Source organism: Phoxinus phoxinus (genome assembly GCF_949152265.1).
Source record: "Phoxinus phoxinus genome assembly, chromosome: 16".
Lineage (NCBI taxonomy): Eukaryota > Metazoa > Chordata > Actinopteri > Cypriniformes > Leuciscidae > Phoxinus > Phoxinus phoxinus.
In genome coordinates this window covers 10,831,389-10,853,000 of record NC_136891.1, presented here as the reverse complement: position 1 = coordinate 10,853,000, position 21,612 = coordinate 10,831,389, and the positions used below count along the sequence as shown (strand labels likewise).

The 21,612-nt window shown below is 39.9% G+C and overlaps 1 protein-coding gene across 1 annotated transcript; it reads right to left on the bottom strand.

Moving 5' to 3' along the window:
• Positions 1-291: 291 nt before the first annotated feature.
• Positions 292-20,473, bottom strand: kif26bb (kinesin family member 26Bb). The gene is made up of 15 exons (XM_079583652.1): positions 19,977-20,473; positions 19,459-19,803; positions 17,953-18,327; positions 15,222-15,379; positions 14,923-15,091; positions 9,161-9,358; positions 8,762-8,855; positions 7,242-7,504; positions 5,999-6,179; positions 5,606-5,750; positions 5,311-5,470; positions 2,427-5,139; positions 2,182-2,351; positions 764-914; positions 292-622 (listed from the first exon to the last, which is right to left on the bottom strand). Exons 1-15 carry the CDS (start codon positions 20,025-20,027, stop codon positions 423-425), a joined length of 5,373 nt encoding a protein of 1,790 aa, XP_079439778.1. The 5' UTR covers positions 20,028-20,473; the 3' UTR covers positions 292-422.
• Positions 20,474-21,612: the final 1,139 nt, after the last annotated feature.

Genomic DNA, 21,612 nt, shown 5'->3' with positions numbered 1-21,612 from the left:
GAAACAGATGAAAATATTGTTCATTTCCACAGATACACAAGCAGTTCTACAGGTCATCTCATATAGGCTACTTAAGGTTAGGGTTAACCTAGCAAATATGCCATTAGTAAAGTTAACCCCGGATTTACAAATGTACAAAGGGAAATCTTGAATCCTGACTACCCAGAATTAAAGCCTGAGCAGTGGAAAAACAAGGAATGATCTAGGATTTCAAGTAATACAGCAGTCCAACATGTTGTTTTGATCTCTCCCAATGCTAAAGCTATAAACATTTACAGCAAATTAGATTTCAAGTGCCCGATCAGCACCAGCGGAAGCATCCGTATAATGTGATAATTTTGAGATGCTTTAGAGGCATGGATTTGCATATCATTTCATATGTTGCATAACAGGTACAAGTGATCATTTCAAATCTTAGCATGTTATATTCCCACAAACACTGAATGATCTACAGTGGGCCGATGCCGCCACTTTCGTCTGCACTTGGTAGTAACATCAAAGCTGGTGACCATCAAGACATGTGCTTTACAGAGGTTAACATGACGCTCTAGCCGTTCAGTGACCATCTCCAAAGCCTCTAAGTGCTCCAGGGAGTCTACCTCAAACGTTTGCCATAAGTCAACTGCAAAATACATCACACAAATAGCATTATAATTATTGATAATACAGGAGTTTAAGCAGAACCATAAACAACCCTACAGTTATCTATCCCGCAGTGCTTAATATTGGGTAATATACATAAGCAAATATTTTTAACCCTTACATTCACGGGTCCATTTTCCTTGGTCCACCATCAGATGATGCTTGGCATGTTCCAGCTCCCTCTTGAGAGCATTATACTTGAGTCTCACCTCTGCTATTCTCTGCTGTCGATGCTCCAGGAATTTCAGCTTTGCACTAAAGAGGACTATACCCTGGAAACGTGGACGACAAAATGTCAGTTTCCCTCCATATAAAATGTGAGAGATCTGAGATTAGCATTTGGCCTTCCATCACAGCACAGGTTTTTATACTAATGTAATATTACAGTTTTTCTATAACACATTTCACATACAGACAAAATCAAACACTGTATGCAGCTAAGTTATCTTGAGTCTAAATCAAATCTTGCCTTTAAATAACCACCAAATACACAGATACGCTGAATTACACACTGTGAGATTTATTTAAAACAGTACGACCATGGTCGTTTACTACAGTGAAAGAGCAGCTATACATTTTAAACTCTGCAACATAATAAAAGTACTACATAAATTAAAGTGAGTATTCATGTAAAAAAGCAATTCCTGAACATACAGTTTTGGTTTTGTGATAACAATATTGTTTTGATCAAATTAATCATCATTTGAGGCATCTTTGCTACTAGGGAAAAAACATTGTATACAACATTGCCAAATTGTCCTGAATGTGTACAGTACATTGTTGAGTGAAAACTGTAAAAATATACATTTGTAAAACAAAATAACAAAATATTTCCCAAATATTCAACACATAGTTGCATATTTTTCAGTAATAGAAAAAAAAAAACCCAGGATGTATAAAGATTGCAAAATCACATTCACTCTGAATCAGTATCTAGTCTCTAATTTGTGTCAGAGTAAAAACAAAGAGGAAGAAGAAACAGATTTGCAGGTGTGTGAAACGGGAATAATATTTCAAGTTTTTAGAAATTAGTTTTAAGGCTGGAATACACTATAAAATCTGAACAGATTTCGGCACTTTCACTTTGTTCTGAACACAAACTCATGCTGCTAGAAGACGCATGACAAGTGAAAACATGTTCTAAAAACGGATCAAAATATCAAATATATTTGATATCCTCTGATTGGATGGAATCCTATCCAATCCAATGCCCATCACACACTCCAGATTTTCTGTGAAATTAGTCAACTCCGACTGCCCAAAATCTGCAGATTGGCTCTGACTTTCGCCAACTAACGTCGACTCCAGACTGCAAATCGGGGAAAAATCCTGAGCAAAAGTCATGTAGGGTATTCCAGCCTTCACTTTTAGAAAACGGTGTTGCAAGTAAGGATACCTGGCTAAAGAACAGATTTTCATGTCTAAGCAATTGAGTCAAGCGCTACCAATTTAACGGACCATACAACAGCAGTTTGTGAATTAAATACAAAGCAGACAGACAGACAGACAATTTTTTCATTGACACATTTTGAACCTCACCTTGTTCCCTGCCCCACCTCTCTTCTGTACGCCATCTACATTATCAATCTCATAGACTTTAATTTCATAAGATTCAGAAACACCCCGATCCACCCGGTGCATTTTGGGCCCACTGAAAGATCTCTTCAGCGACTGGAGGTTGTCTTGAGATGGGCGTCTTATACTGGACCCTGTGGACAAAGACAATGCAGTGAAAACCATGTTTTTTTTTATGCTAGAATACACTGAATTAGAAAATTCCTTACCTATGTTGGTTCTTTTCTTGGTACTTCTCGCCCCTTTAGCAGCACCGAGTGAGCAGCTCTGATCGCTGATGGAGTTGTGCGTTGAACTGCTGCTAATTGTAGCCTCACTGTCTCTTAGCATGCTTTCATAGCCACTACTGACCATACTGCTTCTGTTATAGAGTAAAGCCGTTTTACACATGGCAGGAGGCAGCTCTCCACTGAGAACACTGGTGGTGTCGCTGGCATGGCCGCTGCAGTGGTATGGTGTCCGTGGAGCTGTGATCCGACTGTACGGGGATGGCAACGTGTGAACGAAAGGTTTCATCGTCTCCAGTTCCTCACTTTCATCTAAATCAGACTCACCTTGACTAAAAGCGGAAAGAGAGTCTCTACTGGTTCTTAACAATTCAACTCTTCCTTTCCGGACTGCACCAGGCGACTTCAAACCACCGTTGTCCTGACTTCGGGAAAGGGAGTGTGTTGACCAGAAGCTTTGGTTGACAGGTGCTCCGTTAGGAGAAAAGCTTGAGCTCCTGTTGATCGAGTGTCTAGTGGGTTTGGGGGACAAGTTTGGCATCTTCTGGACCTTTGAACTGGGCATGAATTTATTAACAGCTGTTGTCTTAGAGTGACCATTTTTGGATGGCCGGGATGCATCGTTGGCATCATGCATGGGGAAGAACTGTGGAACCCTCCCAAGACTCTGACTAGCTCGACACCTTACAAAGTCCTCAAAGTCTTCTTTAAAACCAAGTGGGCTGGGTTGAGCTGGAAAATATTGTTCATCTAAAAGGCCTTTAGGAGCCATATCGATGAAAGCAGTCTCCTCAAGGTACTTGCTTTTAAGTCTTGGTGAGCTAGAATTACATTTCAAGCTTCCTGTTGAGTTCCCGATATTACTCTCGTTCCAAGTTTGGCTCCTGCCGGATAATGCTTTCAGTTTTGCATTAAATAACTTGCTGCTCTCTTCAAAATGAGATTTCGTGTTGGTCTTAGTTTCAGTAGCCTGGTTTAGCATTGCACTTCTGGCTATTGCAGATTCTTCTTTTGTTTCTTTCCTTTTTAGGGTGGGACTGTTTGTGTATGTTGATGGCACATTGTCTTTGTTCCATTCCACAAGTCCGTCTTTCTTGGCATGTTGTTTCTTCTCAAGAGTTCCTTTTGGATTACATGGGTTTTTGTGTTCCGTGTTCATTTGTGGGCCATTCTTGATGTCTTTATTTTTGTTTTGGCACAGCCAGCTCTGCTCGGGTGTAATTTCACAAGCATTTTGTCTGGACTTCAAGACTTCACAGTGAGGGTCAAGTTTAGCATTGGCTTCTCTCTCCTTCACATCTTCTGTCAGCGGCACGTCAGACCAACTATCATGCTGCGGCAGGTCTTTTGAATCAATGAGGCCGCTTACCTTGTCAATATGTGGATTGATTTTTGTGTGTCGTACAGCTGCATCAGATGAGGCCATGGAGACTTCATTCTCTGAAGTTTTTGCATTAGAGGTGCTATAAAAACTTGTTGTTTGTTCTTCACCTATACTGCCGATAATCCTTACAGACTGACTTCCTGGCGTTAAAGCCTGGAGAGAGTGAGACTCATGAATACTTAATATTTTTGCCTTTCCTTGCTCAGTGGCCCCATTTATTGTTACCTCCTCAACCACGGTATACACAAGCTCATCGTGTCCATTAAGATCGAGCGGCTGCTGAACGGTCACGGTAATGGTGGCCCTCATCTCTCGCTGCTTCTTTGCTGCACAATGTGAAACATCTCTATTCAAAGAGGCAGAAACAGCCGGAGGGGAGCTCAAACTGGAAGATAGGGATGATGAAAAAGAAGAGGACGAGGTAGATCTCGGAGAACTCTTACCGACAGGAGAAATTCGTGTCTCAGGTTGCATTGTGAAATCCGATAATCTTATCTTTCCTTGGTCTTCTAATTTCAGAGATAGTGAAGTGGGCATCATGTCCATTTTTTTATTATAAAGCTTATATTTGCTTGGAGATTGGCCAGACAGCATAGGATCACTTGGTTTGACTACATCTAGCTGTGGTGGACATGTATGAATAATCTGTGAATTGGAAGTACTTGGAATTTCCTCACTGTTGTGAATGATGGCAAATGTTTTTGATAAGTTTCCTTGTCTGGTAGTATCATATTCCCTTTTGCTTGATGCTTGGATGTCCAATGAATTAGACTTCTTTTCAGTTTGGCTTAAGTGAGGTGCTTTATTCATTGTGTTCATTTCCGGATCTTTGCATAGATCCAACTCTGTTCCGTCTATGTTTCCCAGTCGATTCTGGAGTTCTGCAAACGTGTTGCACTTCAGACACTCAAACTCTGATTTATCATGCAATATTGTTGGTGTTAACTCTTCTCTAGTCTTTTCTTTTGATATCTGCTTCATGCGATTGGCCATTGGTGGAGAGATTTCACAAAACTTCATTAACGAGAGCTTCTTGGACTCTAATTTGCTCTTGAGTAAGGATGGAATAATAGGCAAAACCTCTCTGCTTCTATTTGTAACCTCTTTATCTAGGAGGCCAGAAGGATCAACAGAGATAATGGCGTCACAGGACTTGTCACTCCCAGGGTAAAATGCTGGATCACTAGAGAAACCAGGAGAGGAGAGATCTTGATCCAGTGTTCCTGTAGATTGGAATCTCAGCTTGGTGGAATTATTAACTTTCCTCTCATTGCCTAAGCTTCTTCCCCCGGGCGAGCTTGAGGAAGATTTCTGAAAAAAAATAAAATTGTAAAAATGTACAACTCTGCCTTCACATCACTTGAAAACTGGAGAACACATCCATAATAATGCATATATTTAATAGTTAGATTAGTAAATTATAGTTAATAATAAATTATAATTATAAAATTAAATTTTTAATTTCTTAATATAAAAGCATACCCTTGTCTTCCGTTTTTGCCTTCGCATTCGAGACACAGTCTGCATTGTACAGAGGCTTTCTGTAATGTCTTCAGACGAGGTAGATATATGGGCAATGATGGTTGTGGAGCAGTTGACATTGCTCAGAGAGTCTTGCAGGTGCATGGCTAATTTACTTTCCCTGTTTTGAACAAATTATCACTGGTAACTAAATGTAGCTGCTTAAATACATTTTACTTAATCAAATCACTCTGCTTTATGTTCATATACTATTAGTAAATGCCTACTTTTATAATTGAGATATACACAAACGTACCTATTAGGGACATGTTTATGTCTGTTGAGATTGGCTGTGATAAAGTTTCCAAGCTCAGCGAGGCAGACTCCACAGTTGCTTTCACCCCTCTCCCCCACACAGCTCCCTAAATCGATCAGGCTCAGCTTGCTTTGATCCACATTCACTGAGGAAAATATATATTTTATTTATACAAGAAATTAAACAAATAATATTAAAGAAGCAACGAATGTTATGAAAGAGATCATATCATGAATGCAAAACGATCTGAAAATAGAAAAAAGTATACAATTTCCCTCTCCTGGGTCTTCGTTTATCAAGTCGAGTTTATCAAGATCTGTACTGAGAATCTGCACATGAACATACATATTATTGAACAACATTTTAGAGACATGAAAAGGCAACCGAACTCACTCCCAGACTTGGTGCTGCTCCCTATGTGCTGTTGGCGAACATGCAGGGTGAAGAACATGTGACAACAGTGTAGCGGTCTCCCTCCACTGTCCAACGTCCCGCTGCGAGATGCAATAGCTGCATCTAATAGGAAAGCTGCTCTTTCTGGGGTAGGAGCATTTAGCACACTGTGGTTGCAGAGCTGGAATCAAGATAACACAATCCAATAAGGAGACTCTCAAGTAAATGGGAATGCCTCAATTAACATATCAATGAGTATGTATTAAATTTGTATTGATTGCTCATGAATATTGATAATATGCCATGCAAAGGGTTATAAACTTCATGCAAAATGTTTTAAAGGAATATCACGGGTACAAGTTTAGCTCAATCAACAGCATTTGTAGCATAATGCTTATTACCACAAAAATGATTTGCACTTGTCCCTCCTTTTCTTCATATAAAGCACAAATTTGGGTTACGTTGAGGCACTTACAATGGAAGTGAATGGGGCCAATCCACAAACACCAAAATACAATTTTTTTTAATAGTATAACCACAAGAAGCAAACAATATGTGTAATACTTTGTATTACATTGTGGCGAGCAGGACGAGGTCGAGGGACGTGGGAGGACGACACGAGGCCGGTGGCGTGGTTACTGATGAGCGACACATGCGCGACGCCGCACCGGTCTCGTATCTCTCACGGAGGAGCGGACGCATAAAAGGAGGAGCGACGATCGTGAAGATCGAGAGACAAACAGGCCTGATTTTATGTTGTGTTTAGTTGTGTTTTGTGTGGCCAGCAGTCGTCCGTGAGGGGGTGCTGGCTTATACTTTCAATTTTGTATTTGTTTATTTATTTATTAAAATATTCGAATGTCCGCCGGTTCCCGCCTCCTTCTTCCCATAACATCTGAACTGCGTTACATACATCCAATTTAAGAATGTAAGAATTATGCTTTAAAAAGAGCAAAAAGTGGCCCCTTTCACTTCCATTATAAGTGGGTAACTTTTTTAACTTATTTTTAAAGTAATAATCAACATTATGCCATAAATGCTGTCGATTGCACTTAACCCTGAATATTCCTTTAAATGCTACATATGAGCACTCGCCTGAGGCTTTTCATCTAACTAACTGAATTTTTCCATGCAGTTGTGCCCTCAGGTTGTCAAGCACTATTTTTTGCAAAGCTGCTTTGGAACAATATGCATTGTGAAAAGTGCTGCACAAATAAATAGAAGGTCAACTGAAATGAATTGCCTGTATTCCACCGACGGGGTCCTCTTTGAGGAAAGCATCTGGCTTATAGGTCTCCTTGCAGTTGCTTGTGTCTACATCAGAGAGTAAATCCCTAATGGCATTGTTTTCCCCACAGACCTCTACGGCTGACACGGAAACTGAGATGTTTGCCCATGTCTTGTCTTTCTTCCTGTTAATGAGCTTGAAAAGCCAAGAGATAGCACATGGAATGACTCCAAGGCTTTGAGTACAACCATCATGGCCAATCATGGTGTAAGACATTCCTGTAAAAAGATCAAGCGAAAGTGAGAATGCCATTTTTCATAACAGAACATCATTAGACAGAAAAGCCCCCCATAAGGGTTTTGCTAAATAAATCATCATTCGGAATGACAAAAAGCCACAGCTTGCAATATGCTTAAATACATGGTGAATGACTTTACAAACTGGGGTGTAAAATGCGTTGTGGCAATGTCATGACCAATTAAATATAAAGCACTTTACTGGCAGTCAAGCATGGGCCGGTTTAAAAGATTTATGATGTCTGGCTGGGAGCCAAGGGCCAACATGGAGGCCGGGTAATTCAATCTAGCTAATAGAGAATGATGTCATACTCCAAATGCCATGTAGAGATAGTTGTCATGATTTTGGGAGGATAACAATTAATAACCTTAAAGGTAAATGACCGTGATGACCCACTGTGTAGCCTCTATGCCATATCTTGAAGGAACAATATTTAATGCACATTCATTGAGAGGCCCCACAAGTCACAAGAGGTGGCAAAAACATGTGAATCTGAACCTTTCCGCATCAACACCATAGAACGCGGAGCTACGGAAGCCCATTTCTCCCGCAGAGTAAAAAATTAAAAGGTATTGTGAAATAAGACAGTCATACTGCAGCATATAGTCGCAGAGTGCATTATGAAGATGTAAATATGAGAAACAAGGTCACGGTCGTGAGATTTAATGTCACATTGTGAGATGTATAAATTTGCACTCTGAAGATTTTTTTTTTAGTGTGAGAAATAGTCAAATTTACTCTCTCTACAATTAAAACTACACAGCGTTGATCACAAAACTTAGAACTTAAATATTATTCAACTAAAACATTATTGGGAGATAAAGTGATAACTTATATGTATATGCATTTTATGTAAGCAGTCTGTTACACTGTAATGTAATGTAATGTAATGTAATGTAATGTAATGTAATGTAATGTAATGTAATGTACAAGCTATCAGAATTTCTTTCTGGCCATTTAAATAACAACAACAGCACCAAATTGCATATTTTTGCTCAGTTTGAGCGGTCTGACCTCCTTGTCATTATATCATACTATTTGGGTCATAAAGGCCTGATGTATCATATATGTTACAAAACATAAAACACAATTTTTTATTTGTTCTTACATATACAGTTACATATATTTTGTCTTAAGGTTCACTAAAAGGTTCCATTTAAAAAAACAAAAAATATATTTTTGTGTCCATTTCCATACGCCAGGCTTTAGTATAAAAAAGATTTTAATAACTCACTTACCCACACTGGTTTGACCAAAGCTTAGGATGCAACCATCAGACCCTGCAACCACACACTGAAGCACGTCACACAAGCTGTTCTCACAAACTTCAGCCTGAAAAATAAGAAGAAGAAACGACAACACTGTTCAATCATTTGACAGTTGAACTGTACAGACATTTCATGTACATTTCAAGGACCTTTTCCCGGGATTTGGCATTATTTAGCCAAAGTGCATTTAAAACAGAGAGAAATCAGCTCAATTGATTGTACTGGAGAGGAATATCCAGATATTGAATATCTGCACTCAAGTGACCAAGTGTTGCAGATGTTTGGATATTATGACTCAGATGGGCTCCAGACATTAGACAGATCAGTTTTCGTATCATGAGACAGAAATAACAAAGCAGTGGCCCTGACCTGGGTTGAATCGTGGCCAAAGGCAGCATCAAAGGTGAAGGTCTTGGAGGAGACTGTAGTGCCAGCAGTCTGTCTCTGAGGGGTGAGGGTGGGTACATTCAGCAATGTGATCTGTTTCTTGTGCAGGTCCAGTTTGAAAGAGTAGGACAGGGAGGGGTCTGACTCAGGAACCGAACAGACTCGCAGCATCACTTTGACCTACAATTGGGGGGGAAACACAAAACAATACTAATTAGATATTACATAAGGCAAAAATACATATTGTCAAATATATATATTTTTAAATATAAAAAATGGCCAAAATATAGCCTAATATAGTTTTTTAAAAACATAAATATATGATTTTTAATACGTTTAAGTTTCTTATATCTAATTATTATACATATTTTGGCCATCAATATACATTTATATGTCCAAAATATATTTTTAAATCAATTGTGCACATTCCCCATAAAAGTACATAAAGTACTTTTTGTCATATATTTAGTATTTGAATGTTTACATAATAATTAGTGATGTCAAATCGATTAAACACAATTAATCGTATCTAAAATAAAAGTTTTTGTTTACATATGTGCGTATATAAATTATTATATTAATATATATTATATATATACAGTGCTATGCATAAGTTTAGACACCCATGCTAAAGTTGCCTAAAAAGAGGAATAAAAAATCATCTTTTGGAAATTTATCTTAATGCCTTAATTTAAAAAATGAGGAAAACTCCAACCTTTAAGGACACCAATTTTCTTTGTGAATGAATAATGTATCTTAAAAAAATAAATGTTCTTCCTTAAAATACAGGGTGCATAAGTTTGGACACCCCTATGTTAAATTCCCATAGAGGCAGGCAGATTTTTATTTTTAGAGGCCAGTTATTTCATGGATCCAGGATACTATGCATCCTGATAAAGTTCCCTTGGCCTTTGGAATTAAAATATCCCCACATCATCACATAACCTTCACCACACCTAGAGATTGGCATGGTTTTATTTCAGTTAGCTTAAAAGCTGGTTTAATTTGCATTGAGATATGATCTTATGGAAAGTACCCCATGCCAATCTCTAGGTGTGGTGAAGGTTATGTGATGATGTGGGGCTATTTTAATTCCAAAGGCCAAGGGAACTTTATCAGGATGCATAGTATCCTGGATCCATGAAATAACTGGCCTTTAAAAATAAAAATCTGTCGGCCTCTATGGGAATTTAACATAGGGGTGTCCAAACTTATGCACCCTGTATTTTAAGGAAGAACATTTATTTTTTTACGATACATTATTCATTCACAAAGAAAATTGGTGTCCTTAAAGGTTGGAGTTTTCCTCATTTTTTAAATTAAGGCATTAAGATAAATTTCCAAAAGATGATTTTTTATTCCTCTTTTTAGGCAACTTTAGCATGGGTGTCTAAACTTATGCATAGCACTGTATGTGTGTGTGTGTGTGTGTGTGTGTGTGTGTGTGTGTGTGTGTGTGTGTGTGTGTGTGTGTGTGTGTATATGTCTGTATGTGAGTATACACACACACACACACACACACACACATATATAATATAATAATTTATATACGCACACATGTAAACAAAAACTTTGATGTTAGATGCGATTAATTGAATTGAGAGCACTAATAATATATTATAATATATATACATATACATTATAATATATATACATTATTACTTGTGAAGTCCTAAACCAAAACCAAAAATGCCTTTGTTCCTTAAACTATAACTATAACAGTAATATTTAAGACTTAAAATATTCCAATTTTTAAAGCATGATGTCATTGAACACACAACTAAACCGAGTTTAGTTTAATGCTTTGTCTGATATCTAATGCATTTGTCTAGTCATATTATCTTCTCAGTTCTGAGTCTGTCAAATCATATTTACACGAAATGAATTATTTAAGAACCCATTATCTCTGCTACAGTTGCTGGATGTGCAAAGCTGAGTGCGATCTTGCTAGCAGGTGCTACCCTGAAAGTGATCATTTGAAACTCAAGATGAGTCCCATCAGTGTGAACTGTGGAGAGTGAAGTCAGGATGAGCTACAATTAAACTAAATTGATTTCCCTTCCTCAAGGAGGTGGTGCTATGGAATGGGAAGGCCATTAACATCACGTTCAAAGGTCTTCTCTAAAATGTGAGGCATCTAGAGATCAGCCACATCCCAAGGTCAGACTGAAGGACATCTAAACCATCTGAGTCTGGTATGAAAGTAAGGGACATTTTTCCTCATTCAGAAAGTTGTAGACAAAGACACTGTTTAAAATGATGTACACTCAAGTGAGATGAAGACTCAAGTCATAACAGTAGGCTAACAGAAGCTTCATTGAGCTCATGGGGGCTGCCAAATTATCATCACATGACCAGCCAAATACTACTTGTTTTATCATGGAAACACTGTTACACCTTTGCTCACAGAATAAATAAATAATGGGTGTATGGGAACAGGGCATTTTTACCATGGAAGCTGTATTCCGCCACTAAGGAAATAAAAAAAGTTACACTTTTTCAAAAGGGATGTGGTCCGTAAGATTTTTATACTTTACACTATTTAATACTTTTATTCAGCAAGGATGCATTACATAGATCAAAAGTGACAGTAAAGACATTTATAATGTTACAAAAGCTTTTCTTTTGCACTTTTAATTCAAATATTAATAAGCACAACTGTTTTCAACATGAAGAAATGTTTGTTAAGACCAAAGCACCAATTTTTAGCATTTTAGAAGAGACTTCAAGAGAGACTTACAAGAGACTCATAAGAGACTTCGTTCAAAAAGCATTCAAAAATCTTTCCACAGTAGTGTAAATTGGACTTTATATCTCACATCTGTAATAGCCCGGTAACACTTTAGTTTAGGGTTCTATTAACCAGTTGCTTATTAGCATGCATATTAGGATATTGTCTGTTTATTAGAACTTATAAAGAACATATAAAAACCTTATTCTGCATGACCATATTCTACATCCCTGCCCAATACCTAAAATTAACAACCTTACTAACTATTAATAAGCAGTAATTTGGAATTTATTGAGGTAAAAGTCATAGTTAATAAATAGTAAGAATTGGACCCTAATCTAAAGTGTGACCAAATGTTTTTCTCAACATTTTTGACTTTATATCACATAATGTGACATAATATCTCACAACTTTACATCTCACAAAATTTCTTTATTTCGTGCAGTGTGTTCTTACTGTCACGGGTATGGTGCGGATGAAGACAGGCAGAGGCCCAAAGTTCCAATTCAAACTTTTACTATAATAAAACTTAAACAAAACTGGTACAGGCAAGGGTAACACTCTCCATACACAATAACATATACAAACAAACATTGACCGACAACTGAAAGGAGAAAGACAGGAACTTAAATACACAGAGGATGACGAGGGTACAACAGGTGATGACAATGAAGGATGATTAACTGATTAACTAGACAGGTGATGAAAATGAACTAATGAAAATGACGACAGAGATGAAGAAAAACACTGAATGAGAAAAACAACCTAAAAGTCCATGGAAACAACAGAAAACACATTAACAATGTGACAGAACCCCCCCCCCTCCCCCCAGGCGCGTCCTCGCGCCGTAAAACATCCAAAGGGGTGGGAGGGTGGGCGCCCTGGAGGCTGATGAACAGGTGGCCGATCTGGAGCAGGAAGCCTCCAGGGCGGAGCAGGACGTGCAGGTGGCCAGGGCGGAGCAGGATGAGGGCGTGGCCATGGCGGAGCAGACGGACCCTCAGGCGTCCATGGTGGTGAGGACCCTTCGAGTGGCCACGGCGGAGACGACCCCTCGGGCGGCCACGGTGGTGAGGACCCTTCGGGCGGCCACGGCGGTGAGGACCCTTCGGGCGGCCATGGCGGTGAGGACCCTTCGGGCGGCCATGGCGGCGAGGACCCTTCGGGCGGCCATGGCGGCGAGGACCCTTCGGGCGGCCATGGCGGTGAGGACCCTTCGGGCGGCCATGGCGGCGTGGACCCTTCGGGCGGCCATGGCGGTGAGGACCCTTCGGGCGGCCATGGGAACCGTGTCGGAAGGGCCTCCACGATCCCCTCAGAGGACTTATTGCCCCCCCCCCAAATTTTCTTGGGGAGGTCAGCACTGGACTGGACCAGCGGCGAAGAGGGCTCTGAGCTGACCGGGGCCAGCGGCGAAGGCGGTCCTGGGCTGGACGGGACCAGCGGCGAAGGCACTGGGCTGGACGGGACCAGCGGCGAAGGCTCTGGGCTGGACGGGACCAGCGGCGAAGGCTCTGGGCTGGACGGGACCAGCGGCGAAGGCTCTGGGCTGGACGGGACCAGCGGCGAAGGCTCTGGGCTGGACGGGACCAGCGGTGCAGGAAGCTCTGGGCTGGACGGGACCAGCGGTGCAGGAAGCTCTGGGCTGGACGGGACCAGCGGTGCAGGAAGCTCTGGGCTGGACGGGACCAGCGGTGCAGGAAGCTCTGGGCTGGACGGGACCAGCGGTGCAGGAAGCTCTGGGCTGGACGGGACCAGCGGTGCAGGAAGCTCTGGGCTGGACGGGACCAGCGGTGCAGGAAGCTCTGGGCTGGACGGGACCAGCGGTGCAGGAAGCTCTGGGCTGGACGGGACCAGCGGTGCAGGAAGCTCTGGGCTGGACGGGACCAGCGGTGCAGGAAGCTCTGGGCTGGACGGGACCAGCGGTGCAGGAAGCTCTGGGCTGGACGGGACCAGCGGTGCAGGAAGCTCTGGGCTGGACGGGACCAGCGGTGCAGGAAGCTCTGGGCTGGACGGGACCAGCGGTGCAGGAAGCTCTGGGCTGGACGGGACCAGCGGTGCAGGAAGCTCTGGGCTGGACGGGACCAGCGGTGCCTCTGGATCGGTTGGTGTTACCGTGAGGGAGGAACCACAAACCCAAAGAGCTCTGTCCATAAACTCAATAAAAGGACGATCTAAGTCCCTGAGCAGCAATATCTGGGCTAGTGGATCATCAAGTCCTCTCCAGAACCGTTGCTTCAGAAACTCCTCCTCCCAGTAAACATCCTGATGAAGATGCAGGTAAACTTCCACCAACTCCTCCAATGAACTCCCATTCTGATTAAACAGAAATGCCTCCATACCGTCCTCCTCCATTACTTTTTTGGTCGGTCAATCTGTCACGGGTATGGTGCGGATGAAGACAGGCAGAGGCCCAAAGTTCCAATTCAAACTTTTACTATAATAAAACTTAAACAAAACTGGTACAGGCAAGGGTAACACTCTCCATACACAATAACATATACAAACAAACATTGACCGACAACTGAAAGGAGAAAGACAGGAACTTAAATACACAGAGGATGACGAGGGTACAACAGGTGATGACAATGAAGGATGATTAACTGATTAACTAGACAGGTGATGAAAATGAACTAATGAAAATGACGACAGAGATGAAGAAAAACACTGAATGAGAAAAACAACCTAAAAGTCCATGGAAACAACAGAAAACACATTAACAATGTGACACTTACTTTTACTTTAAACTTAAACTCATTTTTACTCTCAGGTAGAACACGATATTTCATATTTCTACAATCAGTAAAAATCACAAAATAAACAAAATTACTATTACTATGACTATTATAATATTGATATTATATTATTGTCTCTAATTTATTAGCAAATGAACAGCTACGATAATCTAACAATGCAATATTACGCAATAATAGAAGCACCCATACGTTTTTGTGGGGGGTTTTTTGTAGCAAAATTAAACAATTAGCATTTGTAGTAAACATTTCAGCCATACCTTCCCCATCCCAGGTGTCTCCTTGCTCTTAGCAGCTTGAAAAATGTTGGCTGGCACTGGAGGAGGAGACTTCTGCATGAGGCTACTGAAGTTTGTCAGCTGTTGGGAAGCACCACTTTCCGAGAACTGCCTCCCTCTTCTAACCATTACATTCAGCTTTTGTGCAGCCCTGTGGATGTTCAAAGATTTGGCAAAGTTGAGCTTAGATGCATGCACATTATAAAAGCATTTCTTTCTGTTCTACAATTCACACCGTTAGTTATTGTTTATTTTTACATTTTCTGGTCAGCTCCTTTTACCTGACAAAGAAAGACAAGGCAGCAGAGGTTCCTGAAGGGAGCAGAGAGGACATACTGGAAGAACGGGCTGGCGGTGAGGCGCCGTAGTTGCATAGTGCTGTAGAGGTCACATTCTCCTTCTCAAACACCTTTCCGGCATGTAAAGGACTCTGGGAGGACTGAGAAACAATCATCCTCACTGATATTGTCAAGCTCAGTAACTAGAATAGGTTTTCATGCTTGAATGTCCCAAAAAAACATGATATATTTTTCACATATTTTACATAGTTGCAGCACCTCTCTTTCCAGTCTGTCAGTAACGCTCAGTTTAGTTTCTATCTCTATGAAGCCCCTGCTTCTGAACAGCGCAATGTGCTCTGATTGGTTGGCTGGACCAGTGTGTTGTGATTGGTCAACTGCTTTGAGCGTTTCAGAAATGTCACGCCCCTCATCATAACACTGAACTAACGCAACTCAACCAGGCCTAGTCCACTTTATTTGCGTAAACCTTGGGAAGGAATTTTTTTCTGAGTTAATATTACGAAGCGTACGTCCCCAGAAGAAAACAATCGCAGTGTTTCAGGCACTTCAGAAACAGTGCTTATTCATAAATACCTCCCTTTGGAGTGCTTTGTAACTTTTCAGACCGTTTTCATGCTCAAACAGCAACATTACACACTAAAGAAAGTTTAAAATGTAAAAAAAAATCCTCTTTAATACAATAAACTGGACAGACAATATGTTATTTTAGTTCATTCTGTTCTAAAATAAATTCTAACTGAAAGTCTTTCTGACACTGATTTAAAAACGATGGCTGTGTGAACACGACACCATGAGCATGAGTGTGTTTAATGCACTGCATTCAGACACTATTATTAGGTATTGCCACTACAAGCTGAGTCATATGTGCAGATGAAGTCATGAACCTTCTTATGAGTGTATCAGCATACAGGCGATGAATGAAGCTGCGGGCGCTGACAGGACGAGTCATACTTCAGTCCAAAATCTAACCTAATATTCAGACTGAATTTTGCCTATGCTTGAGAAAACCATTGCTTGCCTGCAGTCATCCACATATCCAGAGTCACTCCCTGCCTTTATGTCTCATCAATGCTTTTATCCAGCCATGCGAAATAGGAGCCCCCTCTTTGCTCCCCTCCATTGGCAGAATGCAACGCCAATTAGCACTGGGACTGGGAGCAACCCTCGGGCAGAGACGGCAATATTGCCTCAACTGTTATTCTTTCCTCTGTCTCCTCTTTCTTTCTCTCACTTCTCTGTCCTCCAGAGAGAATCTAAGATTTAATTACGTGCACATCTTATTTCCGCAGTTGCGCTTTCCATTAAAACATGCCTGTCAGTGTTGCGTGTTGGCTATTTCAAATAAAATACTACAAAAAGCATCTCGTCTGCTTTTACTTCATGCAATAATCTTTTCTTCTTTTTTTAAAATTCCACTTCAAGGACAGAGAATTTACCTTGGATGTTTGTGTAATGAAATGGAGCTGGACTAATGGACTAGGTCTGCCGTCAAGCTCTCGGTCAGGGTCGCATAAAGATCGGGTACTGAGTGCTTATGGAGCTGTCTGAGATGTTCACTCTCTGCCGCACTTTCATAACGCATTCTCGTTTCATCTGTATTTACGAGCGCTGCGTATGAATATTTCACTGGTCATTAAATATTACAGCGATATTGATCATGCTTCTTTTTTTTTTCCTGACGGGCTTCTCTGTGGTATGGATAAAATGTGGGTTTAACCATTAACCATAAAAGTTCTGTATCTTCTGCATCTGGACATAATCAAGGCTGAGTAGAGGGTTGTATATCATAAGATGGCACACATGACGTGTGTCCTGGTTAGTCCTGGTGGGCAGACATAGCTATGTATATTTAATTGATACACTCTTACATTATGCACACAGATGGTGTACTGGATATAAAATATGAAGAGCACAGAAAGGGCTTCTTTCTTAAAATTATTTAGCAAAGCTGAATTTTCAGCAGCCTTTACTCCAGTTGTGTCACATGATGCTTCAGAAATCATTCTGATATGCTGATTTGATGGTCAAAAAAAATGTTAATATTATCAATTTTGAAGTGGTTGTGCTTTTTACTACACTTATTTTTGCGGAAACCATGATAACTTTTTTTCCAGGATTATTTGAAAAGAAATTTTAAAAGCACAGCATTTAGTATTTAACATGTAATTTGTAAAAGTCTTCTTTATATTAGTTTTGATCCATTTAATGTGTCATGGCTATACACTTGTTTAATTATATCTAAAAAGAAAACCACTTTTGAATGGTAGTCTATGTTTAATATTATGAAAGTGTTCACCAAAAGTAGTTCACCCAAAAAAATGGAAATTCTGTCATCTTGTACTCACTATCACAACGTTTCAAACTTGTATGGTTTTCTTTCTTCTGTGGAACACAAAATAATACAATTTGAAGAATGTTTAAACTGTTTTTGTCCGTACAATGAAACTCATTAGGGTCCAAAACAACACTGGACCCAACTAACTTTCAATGTATGGACAAAAAAAAGCACTGAAACATTTTTCAAAATATCTTCTTTTGTATCCCACACAAGAAAGAATGTCAAAGAGGTTTAGAACGACATAAGGCTGATTAAACGATGACAGGATTAAAATTTTTGAGCGTACCTAACCTTTAAAGACTTAAAGTGTTTGTTTAAATGTTTAAACAATGGCAAAAATATGATCAAATACATAAAAAAATGTTGGCCTACCTTTTGAGATATTGAGTTAATTCCTTTACATGAAGACAGGGGCCACAGGGACTCCAAATGTTGACGTCCTTTAATCCAGCAATCCGGCCCTGCATTGCTGGGCCTCTGGTGGGGGTCTGAGACAACAGATCGGTGGCTTGAGGTTCTGGGGAGCGTTTGTGAGCCTGAGTCAAGGCTTGTGGATGAGATGTTGGCAGTGGTAGGTGGAGCCCATATGGCCCGGTCCTGGGTGAGGATCGTGCGGATAGCCTCCTGCTTCAACTGGCTAAAGTGAGAGGAGCAGACGCCACAGCGTCCGTCCACGTTGCCCCAGGCTTCTACAGTACTAGCAGGTGGTTTCATGCTCTCATAAAGATGAATGAAGACTTTGGGATCCTGAGGCACAGAAAGAAAAATGTTGTTGGTGACTGTTAACTCAACATATCAAAAACGAGTAAAAGTAACTACACAGATTATTAGTGCAAATTGCTAATACAGTACTAATCAAAGTTTAGTTTAATTGTTTTACCCATACACAAAATGATAAATATTTTATGAATTTTAAAAAATATATTGTATCAATATTATAACATTATTTTCAAACCACAAACCCCTCTGGTGACATGATAAATAATCATATCCTTCTGTCTTGGGATGGTTCACCCAAAAACGAAAAGTGTGTCATTTACTCACCCTCGTGTTGTTTCAAATCTGTATGAGTTCCTTTGTTCAGTTGAACACAAAAGAAGATATTTTGAAGAATGTTGGTAATGAAATAGTTGACGGGCCCCATTGACTTCCATAGGGAAAAAAATACAATGGAAGTCAATGGGTCAACTGTTTGGTTACCGACATTCTTCGAAATATCTTCCTTTGTGTTCAACAGAAGAAAGAAACTCATGCAGGTTTGAAACAACAGTAGGGTGAGTAAATGATGCCACAATTTTTACGTGTTTGGGTGAACTATTCCTTTAAAAATCTCATCCCTTCTTTATCCTAAATTCAGTAATTGCTCAAACATCTTAAATTTCATGAAAAAAAAGAGGTCAGAGATTTTGAGTTTACTAAAAAAAGGACAAGAAATGATCCACTAACCTATTTCTCCCCACCACTAAATAAAAAGACACATGCCAGCCGCAAATACATCTCTATCTCAGCTGATCACATTATAGTGTCATTTACTTTATTGTTCTCCTCTGTAGGAACTGAGTTTTCATATTCCATCCATTATGCCCCATATTCCAGTGCAATCAGGGCTAGACGAGTGTCACGTGAATCTCAGACCAACTGCAAAAAGCTAATCGATTTAAACTCGTTTCAAGGGAAGGGAAAAAAAGCATGCGCCTCATATGTAATTGAAATATGAGACATACTCTGGCTGATGGGGCGGACATGCATGCAGCAGTCCACTGGAGATACCACCCAACACAAGGGCATTTGGTCCTCAACTCTAAATGCATAGAAATGCATGGTAGCCTATTCCTTTTTTAAATGCATGCAACTTGATGATATAAGAAATATACTTACTTTGGTAGAGAGGTTTCCGTCAATTACTTGTTTAAACGCTTCCCCTTTGAATATGTTGAAATAAGAGATGCACTTTTTACACAAATGTCCCGTGTCGAATAACGTCTCTCTTTTCGTCCCAGTGCACTTAATGGAGTTGTATTCGGGACGGTAACCGTTTAACGATTCTTTGGGCCATTTTGACCGTAAGAGAGTGTGAGTGAGGGGTGTCGGGAGTGAGCCCGCGCACCCTGTCCAAGGTGCTGCATGGGAATCATAAGCTGAAGAGCCAGCGCCTTCGGGCGTGGGACGCTCCTTCTGCGCTGAATAACTCTTCAACACGGGACTCATTCTAACGTTGGTCATCTGTGAAAATGATGCAAGCCGTGTTATATTAATTTTTAAGGATAGTCAAATTATATATTTTAATATTTAAACAATTAAATATGAATCATATTTAGGTATGATGGGAATATAACTGACCTAACAAATTATGCATATTACTTATCAATCGCGATCCATGCAGAAGATCTACTTACCGTAAACCGCTGACTGCCTGTTGTTTCACAATATCCTGATTGATTCTTCATATTCGCTCAATAAAGCTCCTATCATTCACAACAAGTTTCCATTCGTTTCTAATAAAAAAAACTGTTGTGTTTCACGAAAAATCGGACTTTACTTGGTTTAAAAAAAACGTGATGTCCTAAAGGCACATGAAGTGTTTTCGCGCACCGCGCCTTTATGTTGTTGGACAACTTGGAGATCCGGTGTAGCAGTGAATATTTGATTTCTATTTACGCATATACAAAAAGTCCTTGAATTAAATCACCCACTGCGAGCTGTTATTTAAGTTACCGTTGTTTTTAATATTCTACTCGTTGTTAACTTTCCTCAGGAAAACTGTGCATGCAAGGCATATGATGAAAAATAGCTTTTTATATTCGTCCTTGGGTTGTTGTTGGATTAGGTCTTCATCTTTTTTTGTTCTCCGTTTACAGTACCACCCACTTGTCATTGCTCTAAGGAATAGATCACACTGTTGTGGTTACCGTATGTTAAGATTGATCATGAGATAGCGCCACCCATCGACCAAAATGTAGATCTGCAAAACGGCAGTGCTGCCCACATGCGGATTGATTCAAGACACTGCAAACTTTGGAAATGAGTGTAGCCTATTTAGTGTATTTGCATCGTCACACAGCACAATATATTTTGAATGACTGTGTTGAATTATACAGAATTGAATTTGATCAAACATTGAATAATTTGTTGAATTATGTATGAATTTCTGGGTATTTTTGGGAAAATATTTTTCAGTTTTGTTCAAGGTGTTTAAATCAATAGTTTTTCAACAATTAAAGGTATAGTTCACCCAAACATTTAAATTCTGTCATTAATTACTCAACCTCATGTCATTCAAAACCCACAAATGAGATAAGACATAGCCTAAGAGATAGACTCATAATGATAAGACACAAATGTGCCTGTCTTTATTAAATCTGAGATATTTCTGTCCCTCCATTGATACGCAACTACTTTGACGCTTCAAAAAGTTAGAGATCATAAAACTAATCTATATGAATTGAGCAATTTAGTCCAAATTTTCTGAAGACTCGACTGCTTTATATAATGAACAGATTTAATTTAGATTTAGATCACATTTAAACTGATCAGCGGACAGATAAACAGAAGCTCAAACGTGCTACGTAACACACAAGAATGAACCTCATTGGTTCTCACACATCAAGCGAACATGCTTGAGCTTCTGTTTACCACAACTGATGTGTGAGTTAAAAAAATGTTTATGTGAGCAAAAGCCTAAATTCAATCTGTTCATCATATAAAGCGATCGCGTCTCTTCGGATAATTTTTACTAAACCGGTAAAATCACATGGATTAGTTTTACTATCTCTTTATGAACTTTTTGAAGCATCAAAATGGCAATTAGCTGTCTATGGAGGGACAGAAAGCTCACCGATTTCATTAAAAAGATCTTTGTTTGTGTACAGAAGATGAAAGAAAGTCTTATGGGTTTGGAACGTAATTTTGGGGGGGAACAATTCCTTTGGGCAAAACAGGTAGAGGGGGCTTTAATGTTGAAATCATCTTGACCCCCAACATGGGGCAAAAGATGGGGAGAAGGGTCTATTGAAAAAAAATATATATTACAGT

Excerpts from the sequence above, each read along its gene's own strand:
- kif26bb (XM_079583652.1), bottom strand. The coding sequence starts at position 20,027 with ATGAAGAATCAATCAGGATATTGTGAAACAACAGGCAGTCAGCGGTTT. Across the intron at positions 6,180-7,241 it reads ACCCCGTCGGTGGAATACAG|CTCTGCAACCACAGTGTGCT; the intron begins GCAATTCATTTC and ends TCTTGATTCCAG. Across the intron at positions 2,352-2,426 it reads CAAGAAAAGAACCAACATAG|GGTCCAGTATAAGACGCCCA; the intron begins GTAAGGAATTTT and ends CTTTGTCCACAG.